The sequence below is a fragment of the Bactrocera oleae genome, chromosome 2 (assembly GCF_042242935.1).
Source record: "Bactrocera oleae isolate idBacOlea1 chromosome 2, idBacOlea1, whole genome shotgun sequence".
NCBI lineage: Eukaryota > Metazoa > Arthropoda > Insecta > Diptera > Tephritidae > Bactrocera > Bactrocera oleae.
In genome coordinates this window covers 12,435,472-12,447,686 of record NC_091536.1, presented here as the reverse complement: position 1 = coordinate 12,447,686, position 12,215 = coordinate 12,435,472, and the positions used below count along the sequence as shown (strand labels likewise).

Sequence of the window (12,215 nt, the reverse complement as noted above, 5' to 3'; positions counted from 1 at the left end):
ATTTGAAGTGATCTCTTCACTAAATTTAACATAGATAATTGCTTAAGGCTACGCTACAAGTTTCGAAAAAATTATCCAGATCAGATCACTATAACATATAGTGACATACAAACTGAACGATGAAAATTAATTTCTTGTATGGAAACTTCTTTATTTGTGAAGGGTATTCTAGCGTGGATACAACCGAAGTTAACATGTTTTCTTGTTTTGGTTTTGGTTTCATCCACGGAGAAAAATTTCGGAAAATTTTTAATTATTTTCTTCAAAAAATTTACTGTAGTTTGTTAGAATATGCATAAGGTATATTTACATATAAATTTTAAGTCATATAACACATAGTCGTTTTGTTTTTATTTAATTCGTAAAAGTTGCCTTTTTTGGATTGTCACAAAAAATGTGCTCTTTAATCTTGTATCTGTTGTCTTTTTCTTGCATACTAATACAGTAGCTTCAACAAGTTATCGAACAAAATTCAATACCGAAATATTTATACAAAATTAAATAAAAAAATTTTATCATATTATTTTTAGGAAATACTTTGGCAAAATATTATCGAGAGAAATGGTATAATTTTTTTGCAAAATATATCATTGAGTGCTTAAAAAGATTCAGCTAGCAATATTAAAAAATATTTTATATTCATAGTGTTGAGTTTTATGCTCCATAAAACGCTTTTTTATTTATAGTATTGTGCCTACTCATTATTGCCTCATTATTTTTCGTAGCGACTGGTTTTAAAAAAGCCGTAACAGGTTAGAATTCAGTCCGAGAATAAGACAGGGACATTATTAAATAAAATAGTTATATTTAGCAACGGTTCAGTTAGTTAAATGACAAAAAATCATTAAATTTTTCCTCAAAATCAAAATGCTTGTCATATATTTACAAGCAGCTCGGCATTTTATCATATATTGCATTTTTTAATGCTATATCTATGTATATACATACAGTTATGTGTATACATTAAAATTTCTAAAAAGCATGCCGCATTTCCGTCCTGCCTCACCATGCTTCATTCATTTGCTGCCTCTCCTAAAGTCCAGCCATAGCACAGGAAATTAAAAATTGTATATTCTAAGCTATTGTTGTCAGTGGCATAACTGCGCATTGTTTCCACATTTATTGTTGTTCTTTTAATCTCAAGTTGGCGTTGTCATTCAATTTTTTGTATGTTTTTTTTTTTTGTTGGTGCTTGTGTGCACGACGCTTGACAATTTGCCAAAAATTCATTTCCTGCCTCTGCATTTATATATATCTATACCGTTATATGTAGTTTTCAAAGTTTAAGCTATAACAATAGCAACAACTACATAACATTTTAATTACAAGACATACTAATTTATATAAAATTGGCTGCCAACCAAATATTATCATTACTATACTGTATAAGGCATAAATAGTTAATTGAAAATACAGTTAACAGCTGTAAAATTTTATAAAAATTACAATATATGTTAAGTAAATGTATATTACCTTGATTAATTTATTATGATTTATTAATGTAAAGCGTAGCTTGTTTATATAAAATGTTGATATGCTTAATATCACTTAAGTATTCACATATGTATGTAGATACAAAAGTACAAGGATAGACCAAACACCACCATAAATAATCCAAGTAATTCACATATCCATCACAGACCAATGAGTATTTGCATATTTTTGGTATTTTATATTCCCAAAGTATTAACCTAAATTTACTCTATTGAGAGCAAACAATTTTTCAAATATATATTCAAATCGAGAAGACCCACTCATTGAATTACTTAGCTTGAGAGGTAACCGTAGAGCGCCTGTCATAAAAGTTAAGTAGAAGTTCTGAAAATTTTTGTGACGAAATGTTAATTTGATGATGCAGAGTAGAAACGAAACTTCTCTTCCATTTTTTCACACTTCTTTAGAATCCATAGTAAATATCGCATGATTTATAATATATGATTTATTGATATATACAATATGATATAGTGGTCCGATCTGGAAAATTTCCACAAATATTTTAGCGTTGCCTTGGGGAATGTACCGTTGCCCTAAACAATAATTCGTGCCAAATTTCGTGAAGATATCTCGTTAAATAAAAAAGTTTTCCGTATAAGGACATGATTTTGATCGTTCAGTTTGTATGAGAGCTATATGCAATAGTGGTCCGCTATCGCCGGTTTCGACAAACGAACAGCTTATTGGGGAGAAAAGAAATTGTGCAGACTGTCAGATCATTATCTCAAGATGTCTCTCTGTGTTTTTCAGTATCAGCAAACATTTTTTTTATGTTGTTAGAGCATTTCTAACGGATATTGTATGTCGGATATTAAACAAGAAATATGTGGTCACACAAGCCTTAAGCCATTTGCTTGTAGCAAATTCGTTTTGTTTATGGACTTTTCAATGCGAAGTGGGTTTTATATTGCCCGCTAACATATGCATGCATACAAGTTTTTATAAATGTTCAAGCCAAGTTTCAAACCCGCGCTCTCTACTCCTAGAGTTGCGAGCCACAATTTATTAAATTTTTGGTTTTCATTTGCACTTATTTATATTTAAATTTAATGTAATATCAAATGTTCTACTTCATATGCTACCATACACAGTATTATGTAGCCGCTTTATATGTATTTTAATTATCAGTAGAAAAAACATAATGCAAATGTTTATTAAGAACATAAATATTCATTTAAATAAATAAGACAAGCAAACAATTTAATATTTATTTATCATTTATTGTTTTCGCGATATTTACATGCTTGCGGTTATAAAATAACATAACATACATAAAGTTGTGTATGTGCAGGTGTGTAAGCTTTTAATTAGTATGTAATGTTTTTATTATTTTTCCCACAAGCATAAACATATTAGCAGCAAACGTAAATTGAATGAATATTCTACTGTGTCACAATTTATTAAAATTTTGTTAAAACCAAATAAAATAAATAAAGTTTTTAATGAACACAGTTGTCAAAAATATTTATATGTTAGCATACAATTACAAACATTCTTTAGCTAAATTAAATATTAATTACAGTTCACAACCAACAAAATTTACGAAAGCTTCGAAACTCTTTGAGAACCACAACACTATTCGACCTACAGTGTCAGTTGTCAGATTTATATAATCGGAGTTAAACTTTTATATATTTTTATTATTCATTGTGCACAACATAGATTCTTTTGAAAATGCTTTAAATAGTCAAAAAGTTTGCTCCACTTCACAGTTGAAATAATAATAAAGAACGTATAACTTGCGTATACGATTTGATGTTGCTCATACGCCCCGTCAAACATTTTATTTATCATATGAGCACAATAAAATGTTTGTTTTCGTACATTTTATGTTGTTGTAGTAGTATCTAGTGACCGCTAACTCTACACACTATTTGTGTATGTATGCGTTCATGTAAGTAGTTATGCGTACAAAATTTATGCATTCTGTTGTTGTCTGCTTACTACTAAATTTTAATTTATATACTTTGGGGCAATTTATAGTTGCAAACATTGTTTTGCTGCGCTTTCACACCATGATTTTTTATTTAAATTTTATTGTTTGGTAATTGTTGTTATGGTTATTGGTGTTGTCATATTTATTACAATTTTAATACATTTTAGCATGAATTTATTATTTTTATAACACGTTTGTTGTTGGTGTTAGTTCCCGTAACTATTTGTATGCCTTTAATGGTATTGTCTGAAAAATGTGTTAATAATAACCAGAAATTATAGAAAATCTGTACATATAATATTAAAAAAAAAAATATAGTATATAAAAAAATATATAAAAAATAATATTGCTTTTATACAGATTAAACTAAGCATTAATTATTGTAATAAAAAAATAGTTAAGAATGGCAGCGTGTAGTGTAGATAATAAATTGTATTTTTGACGTATAATACAATCAGTTAAGAAGGTTGCACTGACATACCGACATTATTATGTAGACTCATAAAAACACAATAAATTTTCAAAATCTATTAGCCATAAAGTATTGTTAAAAACTTTATATACTATACATCGAAGATAAGAAAAAATATGTTAGCATCAATTGTAGTACTTGAATAAGTCCATATTTCATCGATGCACTGCTGCTGAGTTAATCCACGTCGAAAGTACAATAAAGAAAAAAATCGCGCGAAAATGTTCGTTATTAATTTAATTTTTTGGCCGACATGAATATTTTAAGTTACAGTAAACAACACAAATAGTGCTCCTAGATCAAAATGTTCTGAGTATGTTATACAACAAAAATGTTAAACTTTACAATAAAGTTGTGAGTTGCCAGATTGCAGCACTAAGGTTGCCAAATACCGAAATATAAAAGGCAATACATACTTCTGACGAGGATTGCCAATTGTTATATAAATATGATAATAAAGTTATTTAGAAAAGAAGCTTAAGAAGGTCTACAGACGAAAATATTTTTGAGGAGAGTTGCCACCTAGTTACAACTTTTCGATATAAATTTATAACATAAACCCAATATATGTATATACTCATTTCAAGATAAATAAATTAAAAATTGTTTCTGAGTTGTCACCTATTGAAAAAAAATCAAAAAAAAAAATGTATGATAAAAATATGTCCTTAACAAATAGAAATATTTACAAATTTTTTACATATGACTCGTAGAAAAAATTTAAATTTTAATTAAAATATCGCAGGAAAAACTGTTAAAAAAAGTGTTAAAATAAGTTAATTGGGTCTCAAGGCACTGGGTGATAGATTTATGTTTTTTTAGTATTATATTTTTATACCCTGAATACAGGGTATTTTAAGTTTGTCACGAAGTTTGTAACACCTAGAAGGAAACTTCGGTGCCCCTCTAATATATATATACATATATACTCATAATGAGCTGAGTTGATTAAGCCATGTCCGTCTGTCCGTTCATCCGTCCATCTGTATATACGCGAACTAGTCCCTCAGTTTTTGAGATATCAATCTGAAATTTTACATCGAGAAGCTGCTCATTTGACGGAATGGCTGCCATATAACCTAACGATCGGAGTGACGCGCTTGCATGAAAAACTTTTTTATTTGATGAGGTATCGAAATTTGGCACGGAATTTTATCGAAGATATCGCAACAATCTTCGAATAAATTATTTAGATCGGATAACTATAGCATATAGCTGTCATACAAACTGAATGATCGGAATCAAGTGCTTGTATGAAAAACTCTTTCATTTGACGAAGTATCTTCACGAAATTAGATCGAAAGCAAGTTCTTGTAAGGAACCTTTTTATTTGTGAAGGGTATTATAGCTTCCACGCAACCGAAATTAACGTTTTTTCTTGTTTTTTAATCCCTTCACACTTCACTTGCTTTTATAGTGTTAATGAGACTCCATTTAATTAATTTCTCCTAATTTTTTATTTATTATAACTTCATTTTTAATTAATTCTCCATTATTTTAATAAATTACAATATTTTCAATTTTTTTTCCTATAACACATTAGTAAATTTATAAATGTGTAAAACTATAATGAAATTCCAGCTATCCACAATTGCAAACATAAATTGTCGCATACTATAATTTACTTATTGTAATATAGAATTACAATAATTTCATCTGCACATTTGACTGGTAATTTGTAGTTCACTTGACAAGGGCTCATACAAATTTACAATATATCGTTATAGATATGCATTTGCAATAGCATTGGGCGCCAATTTAATAGCTCTAATTATGATTTTATTCCTTTCTCAGGTTTACTGAAATATAACCTACGATTAATACCTATAATATATACTTATATATGTAGGTTATTTTCAAAACTCTATAAGCGTGCATGTGTAGGTGGAGTATACTGAAAGTGTTAAAGGCAAATATTTGCATAACTTTTGATTATTTATGTTAGGTTAGGTTAGGTTATCGTCAACCATGAAAATTAATAATGAAAAAAAATATTTTCAAAACTTCTTTTTAAACAGTTTTTGAATCCAGCACTGATCTTCCCCTTAACCCCATATAACGAATATAAGTCACTATGTACTTCCGGCTGACTTTATATCACATTCCAATCAATATATTAGATTCCTTATTGAACTCGGTCGCAAATTGCATTACTTCTACTTCTTCCCTTTCTATACCGAAAATATTTATGCCCTGAATAGAGTATACTAAGTTTACAACGAAGTTTGTAACACCCAGAAGGAAACGTCGCAGACTCTATAAAATATATATATATATATATATATGATCAGCGTGACGAGCCGAGTTGATCTAGCCATGTCCGTCTGTCCGTCCATCTGTATGTATATATACGACCTAGTCCCTCAGTTTTTGAGATATCGATCTGGAATTTTGCACACGAAGCTGTTTATTTGTCGGAACCGCCGTTAGTGGAGCACTATGGCATATAGCCGCCATACAAACGGAACGATCAAAATCAAGTTCTTGTATGGAAAACTTTTTTATTTGACAAGAAATCTTCACGAAATTTAGTATGGATTTTTACCCAAAGCAATGGTACATTTATCGGAAAAAATTATTCATATCGAACTATTATAGCATATAGCTGCTATACAAGCTAACCAAGGAAAGAAAGATAACAAAGCTAACTGTGAAGATTATTATAGCTTCCCAACCACTCGGTTAATCATATCTCTCAGCCCATAATCAGCATGTAATAGCATTTTATACTATTTTTTGAGGTATTTAAAAGTCTTCGTTTCTTAGTAATTTACATTACAATTTAATTACAGTAATTATATTAACATAATTTATTATGGTTGTAAAATAATATTGTAATTATTAACAAATTCATTTTTATTTCGCATTTTTAATAATAAATAGTTAACTACATATATGTATAAAATATAAAGGTAATGAATAGAAAATAATAATTAGGCGAATAAAATTTAACCAAGCTGTAGTTGAATTAAATATTTACATTAATTAAGTTTTTAAATATGAGAGAAAATTTTTAAAATTAATGCACCTAATCAATAGTATAGAAAATTTAAAGTAGCGCACATTTTCTCTCCGAAATAATATTTTACATTTTAAATAATAATAATAATGAACTTGATTTTAAATATTTTATTTAATTAATGCATAAAACGTTTAGTGCAGATATTCTTTTCTCTTTTTCTGGTTCTTATTATTACAGGTTTCAGACACCAATAAAAGCCTTCACCTGCCTGACAACAGCAAGGTAAGTGAATTCGCCATAAACATTTTTTGATTAACTTTTTTCCGATTACTTTTGGTATGCTGTGCAATATGAATATTCGAGTTATTTAAATGTGATATGAATAAATCCAAAAACGCCTATAAAAATGGCAAAATAATTAAACTTAGTGATATTAATAAATTAGTGGCAGACAGACATTTACATACATAATTTTCAATTGGCATGTTGTGCTTGTTAAATAAAAAAATATAATTATACGGCTATTGATATTACAGTTTTTATGTTGTTTCAATAATTACGCAAAAGTTTTTATGTCTGCATGTTGAAAATTGGCATCGTAGATTGAACTTCACACTTTAAAAGTCATTTATACAAAATTGGGTAATTTGACTCAATTACTATGACAGTTTTATTTAAGTTCGAATTTTATGTCAGCACAGAGTTTTTGTTAAAGAACAAAATATAGAAGCAATATTCAAAAAGAAATTTAAGCAAAAAATTAAATGTATAACTAAATATTTGCAGAAAAAATTGAAAAGAAAGTTTTTATGTTTAATTTTTATTTGCTTAAAATTGTTAAAAATATTTAATATTGTCTTATTATATCAGCCTCGTAAAATCGTTTTTGTCAAATGAAAAAGCTATTACAGACGGAGACTGGTATTTTGCAGAGCTTCCGGAAAGTCATTATAGTGATGGCATATAATTATTCGAGGATTATTTTAATAAGTGAAGTTAAAGGAGATTATATTGAATAAAAAATACATTTCGTACCAAAAACAGTAGTTTTTCATTTCGAGCGCAAAAACTTTTCCACCAACCTGTGTATTGGTATTTTTTATGTCGTTTTCTTCGTTATTAGCTATCTCAGCAGCTTTCATGACCGCCAAGATTTCTGCCTGGAAGATACTGCAGTTTTCCGGCAGTATAAAGGGTCGCCTGAGGAGTAGCTCCGCGCAGTAGAAAAACTTTTTTATTTATTAAAAAATTATCTTCACGAATTTCAAATCTTTTTTTCTTTAATATTTAGCTTTAATTCGCAGATTATTAAGGCTTTTGTGTAGCCGAAATTAATTTTTTTCCGCTTTTTTGCTCTTCATTCAATGCTTTATAAAAAGTGTTACAGTGATCGGATTTAGTTAAAATATGCGCCGTTTTGTTCGATGATCTGTTTCCATCTAGACGGCAACTTCATAATACCTTCCTCGTAGAAGCCCCCCTCCTTATTTGCGAAGAATTCGGACAGCCACTTTTCACAAGCCTCTTTTGAGTTCAACTTCACACCACCAAGGGCATTCGCCATGGACAGGAATAGGTGGTAATCACTTGGCGCTACGTCCGGCTATATGGTGGATGCAATAAAACCTCCCATCCGAGCTCCCGTAGCTTCTGACGAGTCATCAACGAAGTGTGTGGTCTGGCGTTGTCCTGGTGGAACACTACACCCTTCCTGTTGGCCAATTCTGGACGCTTCTGGTCGATCGCCTGCTTCAAGCGGTCCAGTTGTTCGCAGTAGATGGTAGAATTAAGCGTCTGGCCATATGGGAGCAGCTCATAGTGGATGATTCCCTTCCAATCCCACCAAACACACAGCAAAACCTTCCTGGCCGTCAATCCCGGCTTGGCCACTGTTTGGGACGATTCACCGGCCTTCGACCACGACCGTTTTCGCTTGATATTGTCGTATGTGATCCATTTTTCGTCGCCAGTCACCATCCGCTTCAAGAATGGGACGAGTTCGTTCCGTTTCAGCAGCATATCGCAGGCGTTGATTCGGTCCAGAAGGTTTTTTTGCGTCAAATTATGCGGCACCCAAACATAAAACTTTTTTTTGTATCCAGCCTTCTGCAGATGGTTCAAAATGGTTTGGTGACTAACTCCCATCTCCTGGGCGATGTCACGAGATGCCATATGCCGGTTTAACACGATGTATTCCATGATTTGATCGGTATTTGTCGTCACAGGTCTTCCGCCGGCTGGCTTATCCATCGCTTATCATGTCGTTTTCACCGGCTCTGAATCGTCGAAACCATTCCTCCGCGGTTCCAAGTGATGGAGTACCATCCCCCAAAACACCATTAATCTCACGGAACGTTTCTCTAGCGGATTTGCCTTTAACGAAGGAAAACTTTAAAATAGCGCGAATTTCGGCGTTAGTGAACTCCATGTTTACACGTCTATAACTGTTGAACGCAATATCCAAACTAATCATGCATAGCGTTGTTTTGTAGGTTATGTCAAGACCTTTCAAATTATGTATAGTGTTGCCAGATACGAGCTCTGTAGCGCTTTGTACATAGCCGCGAAATTCAAAAGACAAAAAAGCGGAAGGGAGATATTTGACAACCTTATATTTTCAAAAAAATAAAATAAAAATTAAAAACTGTGCAGTGTAGTGCATTGAATAAAATTCATTCGTGCTTGAAATTCTTTGATGAAATTTTAAATTTTACCATTTAATTTGAAGCCAATTTGCTCAGATGACATTCTCAAAAGAATTTCTCTCATCCTAGTACAATATATTATATTTAATTGCATTTCTCAGTTGCAATTAAATTGAAATGTTTTTATTTTGAATTTTTTTTTTTGCACTTTGTTATCAATTCAATTTAAATTTAAAATTTTTCTTTATTTGCATTAAATTTTAAGCATTTATTTGCTTTAAAGCATTGCCGTGTGCACAAACTCATATTTAAAAAAATTTCTGCTAAATTGCACACAAAAACAAATACAACTCCAGCAAACAACTTGACTTTCATCGAATATATTGGGAAAGGAAATGAATTTGCATTTGCATTGCATTTTCCATTCGAAATCGCAAATATGCGGAAAACCGAAGTGAAATGGCCTTTAGACAGTTACAAATAACAAACACATGTGTGTGTGTGTGGGTGTAGTGGGTGTGACTAAGGCATTTTCACTATACAAAATTAATTTGCTTCAAGCACGCAAAGTGTGAACTAAAAATTATGCCAACACATGAAGAAGAACAAAGACAGCAACACATATACCAAATGCATATATTTATCGATATATATTGTATTCCTAGCTGATTGTTTTGTAGCTTTAAGGCCTTAGGTGGTTCGCCTCAATTCAATCGATTCACCAATGTTATTAGAAATTTGCCAAAATTTCAATTGTTTGATCGAAAAATCAAAAACAAAAAAAAAACAACAACAAACAAAGAACAAGAAAGAATGAATAAGTAAAATAGCCTGCATGCACTTGCTGCTGCAAATATTATATGTATGAGTTTGCGCAAGCAAGCACGTAAGCTGTCTTCCAAAGCCTTTATTGCGCTCTGAGCCCTAACACACATGCTAACAGATATGTGTCTTCCTCTATGTACACACACAACTGCTTGCTCTTCGCTAGAATTATATAAAATTTGTATACACGTGTATGGGCGTGTGTTTGCTTACTTAAACGTATTATGGTCATTTATTGTTTCATGCTGTTATATAATTTGTTAAATACATAAACATTATCCAAAGCCGCCTTAATCGTTACACAATAAGCAGAGAGAAAAAATGCTTATGCAATTGCAATACCAGTGACATACGGGCCAGTAGGGATGCCACAAGTTGGTTAAATTTTTTCCAACAAAATTTTACGCGAAAATAACAAAAAAACATTTTACAAATAATCTTGATTAAAATATACCTTAATATATAAGAAATTGCACAGCCATCAACTAAATGATGCCTAAAACGTACCTATTTTAATTCTCATTACAACTTAATTTAAAATAACAGTAAAGGCAGATGAAAATTAGATAATGTAGAATGCTCTGAATGCCTGATAAGCCTGAAATTTGGTACGGATTTAAATTCAGTATGAATCAAAATTTCAAGTTGACTGAGTTGCTTTTTCTACTAGTGTTTAACCTTGAGTAGTCAATGATAAACCTGCTAGGGTATTGTTGATATAATAATTTTTTAGAAAATTAGTAGTAAGCACGTAAGCAACGTAAAAGTTGCACTGTCATTTGTAAAACAACTGACTTTAAAACAATTATACTACTAACTTTAGTTAGTAAAATTTTAGTAATAATGGACTTAGAAGACGTTTGGGATGCGACTTGACATAAGGGAAGAAAACTATTTCACTATGTCAATACCAGAAAGGGCACAGTTAGTCATATTCAGAACATCACAAAATCATAACGTTATTATGAAACTCCGAAAAGTTTACCATAATATATTATTCTACTTCAGCTCGAATGATTTCAATATCATTCAAGAACTTGCTTGACCTATAATTTAACTTTTTTAAATAAGAAGGTAACTGGGTCAGCAGTTCGTGTATGTTCTCTGCTTGTAACGAATCAATTTCGAATTGTGTTTCTACACAAAACCCGTTGCCATAATCTCTAGGGTATGACTCAATAAAGTTTCAGTTTAATCTTACCAATCGCTGTCTAAAATAATGATAGTATTATATTATATATATAGATTTTAATTTGTATATATTACTTTTTGAACAGTGAGACTAAAATGAATACGTCATGTATCGAACATGCGCGTAAATGTAGGCAACGAAAAGTCTCCGTTTAATCTTAAATTATTGTGATATTCAGCAATATCTATAGATATAGAAGTAGATACTTAATTTGACTATATTACTTTTTTAATTTTTTGTTATTATAGTATGTGTGCGTAACAATGTTCAACTATTTTTATTTAGAACATAATAATATATTATATAATAAAAAGCAAGCAAGAATCGATTAAATAATATAGTATTATATGAAGCAGCGAAAGAGTTAAAAAGTTACTCTCTTGTTATAACCGGGAGCTATTCCAAAATGAATGTGTAGTACTTACTGCTGGGTAATATGATATACAAATATACATATGTAGTTGTATATATATATTATTCTTATATGACATTTATTGTATAAATATATCAACGAATGCATCAGTTCGATTGAATCACTTGAAGATCAAGCAATTTCCAATTGCAGGCTATGAATACAATTTCATTTCATTTACTCTCTAAACGCATGCTCATCCTTGTGCCTGCTATGATTTACCACACATCCATACATATATACATATATATGCAGATAGATATGTGTGTAAATATTT

The 12,215-nt window shown here is 30.7% G+C and overlaps 1 protein-coding gene across 2 annotated transcripts in view; it reads left to right on the top strand.

The window, feature by feature from the left end:
* msi (RNA-binding protein musashi) overlaps positions 1 to 12,215 on the top strand; it is a 308,511-nt gene that overhangs the window by 186,845 nt on the left and 109,451 nt on the right. The window contains exon 2 of one of the 2 annotated variants that reach the window (XM_036378152.2): positions 7,102 to 7,146. The exons of the other annotated variant lie outside the window; for it this stretch is intronic. Coding sequence (XP_036234045.2) covers positions 7,102 to 7,146 — 45 coding nt within the window. The remainder of the gene's footprint in view (positions 1 to 7,101; positions 7,147 to 12,215) is intronic. 2 annotated transcript variants of the gene reach the window in all.